The sequence below is a fragment of the Ammospiza nelsoni genome, chromosome 5 (genome assembly GCF_027579445.1).
Source record: "Ammospiza nelsoni isolate bAmmNel1 chromosome 5, bAmmNel1.pri, whole genome shotgun sequence".
Lineage (NCBI taxonomy): Eukaryota > Metazoa > Chordata > Aves > Passeriformes > Passerellidae > Ammospiza > Ammospiza nelsoni.
The window spans coordinates 66,812,644-66,828,707 of NC_080637.1; the positions used below are offsets into that span (position 1 = coordinate 66,812,644).

General features: G+C 47.0%; 2 protein-coding genes across 6 annotated transcripts in view; one reads left to right on the plus strand and one right to left on the minus strand.

Moving 5' to 3' along the window:
* The window catches only part of DUSP16 (dual specificity phosphatase 16), a 58,281-nt gene extending 49,943 nt beyond the window's left edge, over positions 1-8,338 (plus strand). Inside the window, exons 6-8 of the mRNA XM_059471919.1 lie at positions 51-210; positions 895-1,018; positions 4,725-8,338. Coding sequence (XP_059327902.1) covers positions 51-210; positions 895-1,018; positions 4,725-5,841 — 1,401 coding nt within the window. The 3' untranslated portion in view covers positions 5,842-8,338. The remainder of the gene's footprint in view (positions 1-50; positions 211-894; positions 1,019-4,724) is intronic.
* Positions 8,339-8,677: 339 nt separating this feature from the next.
* The window catches only part of BORCS5 (BLOC-1 related complex subunit 5), an 81,810-nt gene continuing 74,423 nt past the window's right edge, over positions 8,678-16,064 (minus strand). For all 5 annotated transcript variants that reach the window (XM_059471698.1, XM_059471700.1, XM_059471696.1 and 2 more), the window contains one exon: positions 8,678-14,361. In XM_059471698.1, the coding sequence (XP_059327681.1) occupies positions 14,131-14,361 (231 nt within the window). In that variant the 3' untranslated portion in view covers positions 8,678-14,130. The remainder of the gene's footprint in view (positions 14,362-16,064) is intronic.

A 16,064-nucleotide genomic window follows, 5' to 3' on the forward strand; every position in this document is an offset into this window, starting at 1 on the left:
CCAAAGGTACCATTTGACTTTTCTAGACTTAATCTTCCTTTCTTTCCTAGGAGCTGATGCAGCAGAACGACATTGGCTATGTCCTGAATGCCAGCAATACTTGTCCAAAGCCTGATTTTATTCCAGAATCCCATTTCCTCAGAGTGCCTGTGAATGACAGCTTTTGTGAGAAAATTTTGCCTTGGTTGGATAAATCAGTGGATTTTATAGGTGAGTAGAAAATTTTAATTCTCTGTCTCAAATAGTGTTTGGGTTTCTCTGGGTGTCTGCTCTGCTGTTTTGGCTGGAGAAGCCCAGAGCTCTTTCTGGGGAGTGTGAAAATGCCCTCAGGATCTGTGGACATGATCAGCATCACTCTATAAGCACAGGAGCAAAAAGTGGGGAGATTGTGCCACTGCATGTTGCTGCTTTACAGAACAAAGACACTTCAGAGCTGCTGTCAGGCAGCCTCTCAGATGCCTGATGTATGTCTGCAGAGAGTGGGTCAGAAATTTGGACATACAACTTCTGCCTTTACCTTTGGGAAGTGCACTAGCCATGTCTGAACTGGCCAGATTGTTCCATCATGAATGCTGGCTTTTTACTTGCATATAAAATTAGAAACAATCACCTTTCCCAGACATCTAAATAGGGCTGTTTATGTGCACATTAAAATGAGCTATGCTGTGACTGCAGGATATTTCCTGTGTGTAGTCATGCTTTTTCGATACTCAATGCTACTACACAGTGCTAGAGGAAATAAGTGAGTTTTGTTTCAAGCTTCCATGAGATTTGCAATTAGCAGTTCAATTGGAAGCTTTGAATAATTTTCAGTAACACTGCTTTCTTTAAAAACTTTTCATCCTGGTATGATGCTGCTGAGTTTGACAATTGCCAATTTCTTTTGCCATGTAGAGAAAGCAAAAGCATCCAATGGCCATGTGTTGGTGCACTGTTTAGCTGGGATATCTCGCTCTGCCACAATTGCCATTGCATACATCATGAAAAGAATGGATATGTCCTTGGATGAAGCTTACAGGTAGGGACAAATCTTCCTTTCCTACTAACTCTTGTGCCTGTTGCCTTGTTTTTAGGGTGGATGATAAAAGGTTCTATGACCAAGGGTAGAAGGAGACATTTTACCTGGTAGTTCACTGGCCACATTTGTTTTAAGCATAGGTTTCCTCCAGAAACAAATTAATGGTATTGAATAGATATTACACAGCAAATATTAATTGCCCACTGCAGAATGATCTTTGATCCAAGCAGGCAAATACATGGAATGTAAACTGCCTATTCAAGGTATGTGTCTCGTCCTGCTTCTGGCCAGGACAGGGCTAATTTCTGCAGTAGCCAGGAGAGGCATGGCCAGTACCTGGGGGTTATTCTGTGCCACCTCCTGTCACTGCTGGGAGCAGGGGAAGGGTCCCTTCTGAGGCAGGGTCAGGTACTCTGAGGCTCCCACACGGTGTGAATCATTTGCCTTCTTTCTCACCCCTCTGCCATTACTATGGTGCTGTTACTGTTCATTTTCTAATCTCATCACTGCTTCCAGTAAATTGTTCTTATCTCAGCCCATGTGCCTCCAGCTCTCCTCTCCATCCTGGTGCACAGGAGCAGTGCATGGTCTGGGAGTGTTTTGGTGGGAGCACCATTGCTGACCCACAGCTGTTGTGTACAAACACACGTGTGTGTAATAGCATCTTGTGAGCCACAGGGACAGCAGAGTGGTCAGGGCTGAAGAGAGAACTGAGGGGATTTGGTATTTAGAGCCACACTTGGGACAAATGCTGGGCTGGATCTGTCTCCTGCAGTTTGGTAGTGCTCACAAAGAGCTGCCTGAAAGTGAAATGCCCAGGAATGGAGAAAGCTTCTTTGTTGCTCTCGAAGTCAGTCAAAAACTGTGTGGGAAAGCATTTTGAAGTATCACTTCATTTGGCATTTGGTAGTGTTTGTGGAGACCCCCTTCCCTTTCCTCCTTTACAGATACCATTTTATATCTACTTGGATTGTGATTGGATTCTTACTTTTTTTACTTTAACCAACTGCTTTGTTGTGTTGTACAGAAAATGGCGATTTTCTTTTTGATGGCTCCCTGGCACAGCTAGGGCATCACTGTAAGGAGTTATGCAGAACCAGTTTGAGTAACTGCCCTGGAGCAGGGGCAGAGGAGCCCCTTTGGAATCACCTGTGTGTGATTCCAAACCACCATCCCTAAAACAGGGATATGAGGAGAGAGAGATGAGCACTGGGTATTGCCATGTGGAGCGTGATTTCCACTGAAACTTTTCTTTTAAGCTGTTGAATGTTGAAAAAACTGCATGTAAGAGGTGCCTGAGCTGCACCTCTCTCCTGCTGTGTTGGGACACTTCCCACATTTCCTTACTGGAGCGTGCTGGTGGCTTGGTGTTGTGCAGGAATTCCAGCAGGGAACAGGTTTGGTTAAGAAGTTAAAGCTCAGTTTTTCAGGTACAGATAACAACATGAATTACAGTCAGCATGGACAGATACTGTGCAAGGTGTGAGCTCAGTGAAAAACCTGCCTGGTCTCAGGCTGTAGTGGCTGAGGGCAGAGCTGTAGAGAACCAAACACTGCTAAAATGCACACACCTCAAGGAACTTCTTCAGGGAGCTTCTAAATTCCTCCAGGAAATCTCTGTATTAAATTCTAATTTGTATCTTAATCAAAAGCATGAACAGAGTGTGAAGGATTAATCCCAATAAGTCTTTTTCTCTTAGCAGTGAGCAACTGCTGTGAAATTTAGATTATATTCTGTCATATTTCCTTTGATATGGCTCAGGGAGAATCATCTGCAGAACATTTCACTCATTGGTTTGGGATCTCTTGTTGGCCAAGCTTAAAAGAAAAATACTTTTCTTTGAATTAGTGGAAGTCATTAGATAAAATGTTTGTCTGACATTATTACAAAGATAAAAAGGTGATACTATTACATGAAGCCAAAGTCAAAGAAATAAACTTTTAAAATCTTTTGTATAATGGACTATTTAACAGAAATAAACATAAGAATTTAAAATTATACATGTTTTCCAATTAGAAAAAATAATGCATATTTTGAGATGAAAAAGCCTGCAAATCTGTAGAACTTGTCAGGGGATCCAGCATGCTTTCTCTACTATTTTCATTTTTTAAAATTCTTGGTTTAAATCTGGGACTGCCCAGTATTTTGGATAGAGAGGAGAAAGTGGAAAGAACAGGGTTGGGGAGGCTACCAGGCCACAAGCAAGAAAGACCTTCCTTTAATAACTAACCCAAGTACAACAGTTTGGCCTGGAAAAAAATGAACAAAGACTATGAATTCTTGGGCAAATTGCTAAAAACTTTCACATCAAATGCTAAGAGGACAAACTACAGAGTTTCTCCTGAGGACACTCACTAGATTTCTCCATTTGCCAGTGTTACACTTCTGGGTGGAAGTTTCCACTATCAGCTCATGCAATCTGATATTCCAGGTCATAGTGTCAGCTTGACTACTCCTAGGATTGTTTGTTCTCTGGCAAATAGTAATAAAAAATCCAAGTTTTGACTTTGTTCATGTGCTAGCATGTACTCACATACACAAGTACACCTTTCCATTTTTCTCACTCTGCTTTTAATGACTGCACACTCATCTTCTGTACACTTCCTCAGACAGGTTTCATTTTTAATAGTATTTAATTTTCCCAGTGGCACATTATATGTGTGTTTGTACTAGATTTAGTTCCTCAAGGTTTCTTTCCTTGTTAATTCTCTTGTCATCTGGTTAAGCATAGTTCCAGGAATGTTTCTTAAAAAAAAAAAAAAAAAAAAACCAAAACTGGAGGAGGAGGGATTTGGGCACCTCTGTTGTGCAGCCTGTTAAAAGCAAAGTCCTTATTTATCTGTATTGCAAATCAGACAGGTAGGAAAGAAGAGATGTGAAAAATGAAACTACAGAGATGTGAAAAATGTGTATTTTATGATTGGCTTTTTGCGAATATTAAAATTAATATTATATGTGTTGTGTTAGAAAGTAATGCTGTATTAATTCTCTTAAGTAGTGTGTTAAACATAGTTTTAGGTTATAAAAAATGTTAAAATTGAAACTATGCTATGTAGGACACTTTTTTTAAAGAAAGGACTCGCAGCGAGATAGCAGCCACAGGACATCTGAATATTTCAGAGAAAAAGAATTTATTGCCCTCTTTTCAGAAGAAACGAACTTCTTCCTGTCTCGAAGGCGCTGTTAGGATTCAGAGGAAGTTGTTGTTGATGACCAGACAGAATCCTGTGTTTGAATGGAATTTATGCATCATGTATGAGATGTATGAATATGCAACAGGCTGTTGTTTTTAAGGGTTAATCCTTTGTTCAGGGGTGTCCTTTTTCAGGCTTGTGCTGACCAGAAAAAGGTACCCGGACATCTGTAACTCTTTGTCTCTATTGTCTCATATTGTCCTAATTCAATTTGTCCAAATTGTTATTACTCTAATTGGATCACTATTTTTATAACCATTTTATTACTATTAACTTTCAAAATTTTAAAAACAAGTGATTGGCGTTTTTCACAGAGACAATTTAGAGCATGCAGCAAGCATCATTTTGCTTTAAACTGCCTTTTTAAAACTCCATCCTCAAATCACTTGTGCTTGACTGAACCCTAGTCCAAGTCAAGAATAGGCTGTAGACATTCACAACATTGAGTGCAGGGTTATCTGAGCAACAGGTTCTTGAATTAATTTTCTCTTTGTTTGTCCCCTCTTACCAGATTTGTGAAAGAAAAGAGGCCAACCATTTCTCCCAACTTCAACTTCCTGGGCCAGCTTTTGGACTTCGAGAAGAAGCTCAAGAACCAGAGCGGCCAGCCGGGCCCCATCAGCAGCAAGCTGAAGCTGCTGCACTTGGAGAAGAGCAGCGAGCAGGTGCTGGAGGGCGGCCAGAGCAGCCTCTGCCTCTCGGCCGCCTCGGAGCTGCTGGAGCCCAAGCCCACGGACACCCGCGGGCACCCGGCGCCGCTGGAGGACGGCCCGCTGGTGCAGGGCATCAACGGGCTGCACGTCTCCCTGGACAAGGTGGAGGACAGCAACCGCCTGAAGCGCTCCTTCTCCTTGGATATCAAATCCGTGTCCTACTCGGCGAGCAGCAGCTGCGTCACCGCATCGGTGCAGGGCTTCGCCTCCTCCGAGGACACGCTGGAGTACTACAAACACGCGGCTGCCCTGGAGGGGAGCGGCAAGCTGTGCCAGTTCTCCCCGGTGCAGGAGGTGGCGGAGCAGAGCCCCGAGAGCAGCCCCGACCAGGAGGAGGCGGCGCGGCCGCAGGAGGCCCCGGGCCCGTGGCCGCTGGACAGCGCGGCCTCCCGGCCCCACGCGGGCCGGCCCCTGCTGTACCCCCTGCACCGCAGCGGCAGCGTGGAGGACACCTACAGAACGAACTTCGTGTTCGGCCTCTCCACCAGCCAGCAGCACCTGGCCAAGTCCGCCGCGGGGCTGGGCCTCAAGGGCTGGCACTCGGACATCCTGGCCCCGCAGCCCTCGTCCCTCACCAACAGCTGGTATTTCGCCGCCGAGTCCTCCTCGCATTTCTACTCGGCCTCGGCGGTGTTCGGGGGCGGCGGCGCCTTCCCCGCCTACAGCTGCAGCCAGCTGCCCTCGGGCTGCGAGCAGCCCAGCGCCGTGCGCCGCCGGGCCCGCCAGGCCGACCGCGGCGACTCCCGGCGCAGCTGGCACGAGGAGAGCTCCTTCGAGAAGCAGTTCAAGCGCAGGAGCTGCCAGATGGAGTTCGGGGAGAGCATCCTGGCGGACAACAGGTCCAGAGAGGAACTGGGCAAAGTGGGCAGTCAGTCCAGCTTTTCAGGCAGCATGGAAATCATTGAAGTGTCCTGAGGGGCCGAGGCTCCTGTGACTGTGGCAGAGCTGCTCCCCCGGCGTGTGAGAGGTCCCTGTAAATCTGAAACTTTGGGTAAAAAGGTGCGGGGAGGGAAGAACCGGAGGCTTTGCTGGGAGCCAGGGAAAGGGTGGTACTGCACGGAGACCAAGGTTGCTGCTGGGCTTTTCTCCTCTCCTCTCCGGGAGAAGGGCAGAACATTTCACAGACCTTTCCCTGGCAGAGGAAGCAATTCTGTGCCCATCCTTTCAGTGGCTTTTAACAAGGAAGCTCTCCTGGTATCAAACCCTTTCTCTGCTCCCACTAAACCACGCTCCTACCTGTCAGAACGAGTTGTGTTCTTCCCTCCCCGTGCCCCACGTCCTCACCAGTGCACCTTAGCCCTGACACTGAGCCAACCTCTGGAGGGAGACCTTTTTCCTAAAAGAAAAGGAGACTGGGAGCGATTCCAAAGGCCATAGGGACCGGTTACAGCAAGGCTGGTCTGAACACACCGTTCAGACAAATGTAAATACTGGTGTAACTATTGTTCTAATGAATAGGCTTTAGGTGATTCGCTAGAGAGCTGCTTCAGAGAAAAAAAAAACCCCAGTACCTCAAAAATACATAAAATAAACTAGGGCTTTATGGCTGCCACATGCTGGTAATGAGTTCATAAACAATGTGAACAAGTAATGACTGGCCACGTTTAATTTTTTTTTTTAAAGCTGTCCACGCACAAGTGTTTCAGTTGGCTCAGCAACAATTAATCTTAAAAGATGAATGAACCATACTTAGGACTGTTCCCCCCAGTCTTTTGATAAAGTATTTGTATTTTTGATACTAAACTGGCTTCTGGGAGAGGGGTAGCTGCTTTGGCTTCTAAGCTCTAGAAAAGTGGTTGGTATTTTGAGCTAAATGCAAGAGAAGTGGCTGGTACGAGTGGCCACAACACATTTTTCTTGCCCATTAACAATTCAGTTGCTGAAAAACAATTCAAAAGGTTGAGGTTTTGTTAAGGTAAAAATGAGCTGTGGTGGGTTTTGTCCTTAACTGAGCAGTTCCAGGGTGGAACTGCAGATGCTCAAGGCTCTGCCACATCCTCCCCCTCTGCACCCAGGGCAGACACCTCCATCTCGAGGATGGAGGTTTCACATGAGACGAGGCACAGCCCTTCTCATGTTTTTAACAGTGACCCAGCTGCTTCCCTTCTCACCTTGGCTGCTGCTCACCTTGGGCTCCTTGTGCACATTGCCATGAGGTTAATGGTCAGCTCAGCGACGGATGGTACCGAGTCACTGTGTAAAGCTGCATCCTTCTTGCCCCCAGGGCCTTCCCAGCACCCTCAGAACACCTTGAGGAGAGGCTGTGTTCTTTTGTCCCATTTCAGTGCAGGCAGCTGAAAACCGTAGTAACAAATAATTAACCCTGGCCAACAGCTTTAAAAAAAAATTTGTCAGCAGCAAACTGAAGCCCTAATTCAAGTCAGCAGCTTGGGTTATGTTTGGGGTTTTTTTACTGTAAGTTTAGCTAGTTTGTGACTCAAATCTCAGGTTTTACTATATTGAAAAGTGGAGAAGATTTTTGTCATTGTTTTGTTTTGTGGCTAGGATGTGACTTTAATTTCCTACAATGGACTGTTGAAAATAGCACTGAAAGCTACAGCATTGATTAACTTGATCCTAAAAAGTGCAAAAGGCACAGAGAGAGGAGGCGCCAGGAGTCCCTGAGCCCCGAGGACTCTGCTCAGCTCTTTGTGCTGTGTGTGCAAGAGGCTGGGCAAGGGAGAGGCTCACAGCAGCCTGGCCACTGTGTCAGGTGCTGGCTGCTCACTGAACGTGCTGCCTCTTGTCTCTGTTTACATCTGCAGTGGAAGTGATGACATCACAGCTATTTTCAGCTGTGTGAGTGTTTGCCTGTGTTAACAGCTGAGCAGGGCTCCTCTCAGCCACATTTCAGGAAAAGCGGGTGGCTTTGATTTAAACCAGTTAATGGGAGTGAACACCTATCAATCCCTAGGGACAGAAACTGATTCTTCCTCCTCTGTGCTTCCTCAGACATGTGTGTGCTCCCCTTCTTTGTGTGTTTGGGGTTGGTTTGGTTGATTGCCTTTTGAAGAACTGAAATCTGGTCTGGTGGCTCCTCGTGATTCCCAGTGTGTTCTGGATGAATCCAAGGTGTAGGGCAGGTTCCCATGGGAGGAAACCTTAACCCCATGTCCTGCACAGGGTGGTGCCCTGGCTCGTATCTGAACTAGAGGCCTGTCCGTGAACAATACTGGAAATGGTTTGTAGAAGGCTGAAAAGCAAAGTGGAGGATGTGAGAGGGAAAAATGTGTACATATTCACAATGAATATAATGTATGGCATTTGGTGTGTGGCATACCTGGCATGTTTGGTGTATGGCAAGCTGGTGAAATGGTTCAGAGAGATGTGAGTTTCTCATCTTGTTGTGTCATGAGCATTACATGTATGTTATGATGAAATAAAATCAGAAATGGTACCTGTTTATACAGAAGGCTGGGAAAGGAGTTGTGGAGTGTTTTACCTGCAGCAGGACCAGGAGAGCAGGAGCCTTGTCCTTTATGGGACACCCCCTTCCCTGCAGGTGTGGTCATCAATGGCAGCAGCAGCTTTAGAGCACTTCTCACAGGCAGTAGTGATTTTACAGCACCAGTAACCATTTAGAGCTCTTACCTGTCCCTGATTATCCCCCTTCTTCTGCTCCACTGATGAGCAGCAGTGGCACTTGGTGTGCATTAACACCCCCACTGTCTAATCCAGATGTGAGGAAGCAGTTCCTCAGGCAGCTGGGGTGGTCTTGGTGCAGCAACTATTTCAAATTGTTGAAGCTACCCAGAATGAACCCCATGCTTTTTTCTTGCCTCCCTCCCATACTACTTATTTGAAGAATAATTTAATTACTCGTTTAAATACTTGTTTTGACTGATGCTGTCAGTCTTGAAAAATTCAGAGCAAGTTCTGCTCAGTGAGATTGGAGCACACCTCTCACTGCTGCTTCAGAGAACGGCTCACACAAATATAGCACAGATTAGAATTAAAGAGGGCTACCACAGTTCTATCCTTATAGGAGAAAGCTGTGAGTTTATGTAACAGCAGCTTCAAACAGGGTGCAGTAACAAAGCCTTTTTTTTTGAGAATTTCAAAGCACAATCCCAGAAAGGGAAATGCAAAATCTTCAGCCTCTCTAAAAGAAACCAAACCAACAAGGAACAACCTGTGTGAGTTTCTGTGCTTATTTTCTACAAACAAGATCTAGCAGCTCCTAGAGAACAAAACAAGAACCATGCAAATCAAATGGCATCATCAGCTGCTGAGCCTACACTAAAAGGTTGATATGACAATCCTCTAAGATTTAGCTGTTCACCCCACTCTGAAGCCCACTTCTGATTGCAGTAGCTCTGTTCCCTCAAATTCTGTTTTTTGAAGCATTCACTTCAGCTTTCAGCGCTCCTCCTGCCTGCTTTGCATCCCTGGCCCTGCCAGCAGCCAGCTGTGGGAAGAGACAGTCTAACTCCACCTCCAGTAAAGACCCAAGGGGCAACTGCAATCTGCCTCATGCATGTCACCAACACCTCATTTTCATTTCCCTGCCTGGCATTACTGGGAAGAGGTCCCCAAGGTCACCAGGCTCCTGATGTAACCATCACAATGACATTCCCAGAATGAAGTGAACTGAAAACAGCAAACCTCCTCCCAGCAGGGATTATGTTTGGAGAGGATAAGAGAGTAGAAATGTGGTAATCAGGTGCTCAATATGCTGTGATTCACAGCACAAGCTGTACTGACTTCTAGCAGAAAGTGGTGGCATGAAAAGCCCAGAACAAGGAGAACAGCACTAGGGTAAGACTGTTACTTTTTAAAACCAAAATCACTGTGATTCAACCAAATGTACCTAGCCAGACATCTAACTTAGGCAGCCATACACCTAGTCTGCATTTGTTATTAATCTCTGATAGAAGTAGTTATTCTAGCAATTTTAGACAGCATTACATACACAATAACACACTTATACACACAAACCCACAACTGAGAATTCAGATAGAAGTGTTCCTAATCCATCAGCTTTGCCTGGCAACAGCACTTGCCCCTTTGAATGCTGCCTGCAAAGAACTTCTTGGCCCTCAGGTCCAAATGGTTGCTCTGAGGCAAACTGAAGTGTTTCTGCAGTAAAGCCTTGAGCTCGTTCTGCACTTTCAAGAATATTAATAAAGACTCACCATAAATAGAAAAGGAAAGGGAGCTATTTCTTGCCTTCTGCAACACCCACCCCTCTGGGAAGGGGCTGCTTTCCTGGCATGGAAAATGCTGCCAAACACTTCTGGAGAGTTGTCTTGCTGCAAGGGATTGCTCACTTTGAGGAGTGGATTTCAGCTGCCATCTCCAGGGATCCTCATCATGCTCCACTACTGTACAAAGCCAAAGTGTGACACTACAGGCAGCAATGGGGCTGGGCCATCAGGCCATTAAAAAAAAACCAAAAGCAAAAACAAAACACCAGCAAAATGAAAAGAAACCCTGTAAATCTGCCTCTCTATTCAATATCACCTGTGCAGGTGAGAGTTCATGACCATTCTGCTCTCCCAATGCCAAGTGCCAAGCATCACTGCTCACATCTATTCAAACTGGACATCACTGCCAACCAGAACTGGGACAGCATGGGAGGGAACAAACCAACCAGCATTTATTTTCATTTGGGGATATGCTTCCTTTCAATCCCATGGCAGAGGCAGCCCCAGGGCAGCTGAAATCTGCCACCTCCATGTCACAGAGTGGGTGCAAAGTAAAGCTGAGATCAGCCTGCACTGCCCAGACACCACGGTGGGAATGAAGAATGAGCAATAAGGCAACTGGAGAAACAACACACTTGGAAAAGAGCCACACCAGAAGTTTTAATGCTGGAGCTGTGGAACATGGAGCATGTAGGAAGCTGAACAGGGTAACCACCCATAAACCATGGAGTGCTCAGCCACAAGGCTGGCAATCAAAATACCCCCTGGCACTTGGGAACAGGAGGGAAGTTACAGCAGCACCTGGGAAACTACTGGCACACAGTCTGAGAGAGGGGCTGGCTCATGAAACCAATGGGCCAGTGAAAATGTGTATTTCTACTGTGTAAAAGCTTGGAGGAGGGGAAAACACACTCTAAAATATTTAAGGATCTTTAAATATATTTAATTTAAAATACATATATTAAAAAAAGCAACAACAAAAACTCTTTTCTCTCCCCTTCAGCAGAACTTCACAGGAATTGCCCTGCAGGTAGGCTGGCACTTTAGCACCCTGTCAATGCATACAGTGACAAAAACAACGGAAACAACAAAGCAAACCTGCTCTGCATGGGCAGCACAGTGACCAGTGTGAGACACAAGGAGCACCAGCAGCAGCACAACGAGGGAGCTGCAACAGCAGAGTCAGGGAAGGGCCAGAGCAGCTCAGGGCAGAGGAGAACTCCAGTGACTTGTCCTGCTCCTCAGCTTTTCACAAGATCAGGTATCAAGAAGCTTAGCCTGTACCCAGAGCACACACCAGCAGAAAGCAGAAAAGGGCAGCAGTGTCTGGTTTCAGGGGAGCACACCAGATTATTCACTGTTCACAGCACTAAATTTGTGACAGAAGTAACAGCTGGTACATTCACCAGAGATACCTGAGGCCTCCTCCAAGAGCATTTGGCTTGGAAAAGGAAATTCACAGGCAGAAAGGTGATTCCAGTCACATCTCCAAGCTCCTGCTAAACAGCCTGGGAGGGGAGCCTCAGTCTTACCCTGAGCATCACCTTCATCTGAGCTGAAGCTGAAAGCAGCATGTGGAGCAAAGCCAACAGGGAGCAGCCAAGCAACAAACAGCAGCTCAAGAAAATGTGGCAGGACACATCTCCCCCTCAGCAAGAGGGCCAAAGACTTATAGTTCTTGCAGGCAATGATAATATTTTAAATAAAACTGTAAACCATCGTTCAAGGGCATTTACAGGGTGCATGCTTCTTATAGTACCCATACTATAAGACTATCACCTGTGGAATGAAGGTGGTGACATGTGAGCATTGGAAAAGGTTGGCCTTCACATTTCAGCTCTAATTTCTTTCTAGTTCAGTTATTACACCTTCCACAACCTGCCCTTGCTGTTCCAGAAGCTCAGTGCGTGAGGCCCAGCAGCACAGCCACAAGTTTCAAGAGCACTGTTCCTAGGAACAAAGGTTTTCTCCCATTCCCATCCCAGTGCCTTGGTGTTTTCTGGCAAATGAGGAAGGAACTGATTTGCAGTGGAGCCTTCAGCTGGGAACACTATTGCTTTGCCCTCATTAGCACTGCAGGGAGCAGTGCTTTGATCTGATACTTCATGGCCTGAGGTCAAATGTCCACCAGCCTCAGAGAAGTCTTACAGGAGAGAGCATCTGCCTTGACAGCCAGAATCAGGACCTTCCCACTGGCACAGGCTTCCAGCACACCAGGGTGTGGGACACTCCTGATCCCGTCTGGCAGACAGCTGAATGTCACACATTTTAAACATCCAGACAGCATCATCTGGACAAAGGGGACAAAAATGGCTGCAGCCACTATTTAAAGCAGCTCAATATTCTGATGGTGGGAGGCAGAGACACATTCCATGATGGACAACGAGGACCCACAAGGGCATGGCCATGACAAGCAGCTTTTCCTGGGTTAGGTCTCATGTAAGCTTTTAACAATCCAAGTGTAAAACATGGCAGGAAGCTTGAACAAGGATGGAATTCTAATGTTTTATCCTGGGCAACACACAGCATATGCCTATGTACATGAAACTGTGTAAAACCTCTGGGGTGGGAGCAGCAGGCAAGAAAACCTGCTGCCTTTGCTAAAAATCCTCCTGCTGAGTTCTCTGCCCTCCCTGAAGCAGTCAGTCCCACTTCCCAGGGCATCATTCCAAGGGGCTGCACCTCTACAGGACTCTGCATCTAGACAGTGTTCAGCAGGCCCTGGGATCCAGCCACCACCATGGTTCAGATGAACATCTAAGCTGGCTGCAGTCTGCATGACAAAAATTCACACTACATGATCTCTGGGAATGCAACAAGAGAACAGCCTGTTACTTCTTGCCAGCAGACAATAATTATTACAGTCAAAAACCTACTGCACTTTTACTTCCAAATGCTCAGAGACAACCTTTTGCTTAATAAATGCTCTTAAGAACTAAGAAATATTGAAGCAAGTTGCCTTTGGCAAGTGCCCCTACCTTGTACTGTCCTGGAAGCTGGGTTGTCCCTGACTGTCCTCACTGCTGGAACTGCACTCCTGATACACAATAACCCTTGGGGTTCATGGGCTCTCCAGCCTTGGCTCGCCTGGCAGGAAGCAAGAACATCCCATTGCCTTGGGAGCAGGAGGCTGAGGAGGGCCCCATGGCTCCAGTTGTTCAGCATTGTGCCACCACCAGCTCCAAGCACAAGGGCAGCTAAACCAACAAAGAGCCAAAGGACTTCTTGTGTCTCTCCCCTCCACCTTCATGCACTTGAAGAAGCAGCTGCAACCCACTGGTAAAAAAGCACCAAGATAACTTGAGTGTCCCAATAAAAAAAAGACACCTTGTGTGCAACTTTGAGATGCAAAGTGACCAGGTTGTACCAGTGCCTGTCAGAGGGACACAAAATGCCACCAGCTGGGGAATGGGGACATTGCCAGGGCAAGGGGGAGAGGAGCACTAAGGTCTGCTTTACATTAACAGGCAGACATATCTAGAACAGTTACTCCTTTACAGCCTCATAAATTAGTGAGCCCACAGGAACAGGAGCCTCAAGGACATGCCAAAACCCTGCAGTGCAAACCACATTAATTATGATAATGGCCAGATTTTAGTAAGCCAGTTCCTGGCTCTCACACTTTCATAAAACATACACATTTCCAAGGCCAGGGGATCTTCCAGCCATCTAATTGTCTAAACCCCAATGGCATAAAAAACATGTTAGAGGGTTCATCACACCCTATATCCCTTTGAATTTTTTTAGTAAAAAAATTAAATCAGATAAAAGGAAATTCCTCCTCTGTAAACCTCGACTAGTCACAGCAATGAAACAAATGTGTCTGCACAGGCGGTGTAGCGGCAGAGGAGACAGGAGGGCAAGAGGAGGGAGCTGAGAGCGGTAAATCCTCTCCTCCTGGAGCTCCCGCATTCCTGGCTGTGCGGCTCGGGCAGTGCCGCCGCTCTCCCTCCCTGCGCTGCCCGGCACAGAGCCCGCAGCGCCGCCCGCTCCCAATGCACCGGCCGGGAGCGCCTCCACGGAGCGAGGCAGGTGAGGAGGGGGCGCTGCCGCAGCGCTACGACCGCAGCTCCCGCTCGGGTTTCATGGAGAAGGGCTCCAGGCGCTCCCCCTCCGGCAGGAGGCTGTTGAGCCGCTCCATCAGCGGCACCGTCTGGTCGATGCCCATCTGGATCCGCCGCAGGATGGCCGACATCTCGTTGACCTTCTGGATCTGCTCCGCGTACTTGGCGTACTTCTTCTGGCGCTCCTGCATGAGGCTGTACAGAGACTCCACAGACAGGTCCATCTGGGGAAAAACAAGGAGCACAGCAAGGCTCATGAGGCCAACCGTTGTCACAGAGCTTTCAGCACACTGCCCTTCCCAAAAGCAACCACCTTGGAGGCTCCACTGACAGGAGGAAACAGGTACAGAGGAGCTCCTTGGAAGGTACATAACCAATCTGTCATGGAATGGGATGATTCATAGTTGTCTACCAAGGAAGAAATATGATGACCTCAGCTCTCCACCCAAATACCTAAATATCTACATTCTTCATTTGCAGGACTGAAAGCCAACAAGTGCCGCTGAGGTTTTCCCAGTAAACCAACAAACACATCCTCCAAGTTATCCAAACTCAGGGACCCGTGGCCTCTGCCTACACCTGAACTATATTTTACTGGAGATCCTTCACCTGCAAGCATTAAGCTCTACCACAGTTGCCAGTGCTAATTTTTCTCAGTTTAGCCAGGTTACTCTGCAACTAAGCCACAGCTGTTATTGCCATCATCTGGAAAACTCATGCCTTGAGAGAACCACAATGGATTGCTAGTGTCCCTAATTTCCCTGAAACCCAAAAATAAGAGTGTTATAAGTGACCCCAGGAGAGACATTAAGTAAATTAGCCATGCAATTAAACACAGTCAGTACCCAAACATGGCTCAAGCATGATGACAATGACAGGAACTGCAGTGCTGTTCCTGCCATTGAGTGGTGAAGGCAGCCTTTATAATTCACAGCCCATTCTTCTGTCCAGCCAGACCTGCAATCTCCAGGCAGGATTCAGCCAGTACCTTACACACAAGCCCAGTGAGGTGGTTTAAGTTGTAAACCATGCTAAGATATCCTTTACATACCCTAAGATATGCACCACATGTTCCAAGAGCTCAGTAACAGGGCTGTTCCAAGCCCTCAATGCACACTCCAAGCTCAGTTACTTTGGCTCACTGCAGCTTAACAACCCCAGTGACTCCAGTGTCACTTCCAGCTAGGATGTCTTTGTGGAAAGCAGCCCCCTGGCTTGGCACTCAGTACAAGCCCACAGTGACAGGAGAGGACACACACCGAGCAGTTTTAGCCCACTGCCACCGCTATTTTCCCAAACCTTTCCCATCTAATTGCTCCCAGAGGAAGGAGGTCACTGCTCACGATGAAGCAGCCTCAGGGAACCAATGCTGAGAACTCCTGGTCTACCAAGAAGCACAGGTTCAAACAACATTCCTCTCCTGAACTGTGTGACAGAGTCAACCCACCTGCTGGAGGACAGTGACTGTACCTGTTGCCATTATATTACATTCCAAAAGGTCCCAAATTGCCAGAGTTTCGACCTCCTTGATGTTTCTTATAGGCATCTCTTCTAAGCACTGACTCTCCCTTGTCCCCACAGCAACCAACTGACTCCAGTTCCCACCAATCCACTCTTTTAACTGGCTACAGGTGTGGCCTGTTAACATCAGGCCTGCTCCTACTCTTTAGTATTTAACCCAGCTACAACTCTTTAGGGGATAAGATCACATTCTATACCACCTTCACTTACCCACACTGTATCCCCCAGATGTACCTGTCACCCAGGACAGCACACATTTATCAGTGCAGTGCTAAGAAAACACAAGGTGCTGCCCTGACCTGAGTTACACAGCACTGAGCAGGGGCAATCCTGACCCCCTGTCCAGTGCTGTAGGGGAGAACCTGCAACAAGGGAGGAGTGGGTGGAAGTGGTACAACACTGGAAG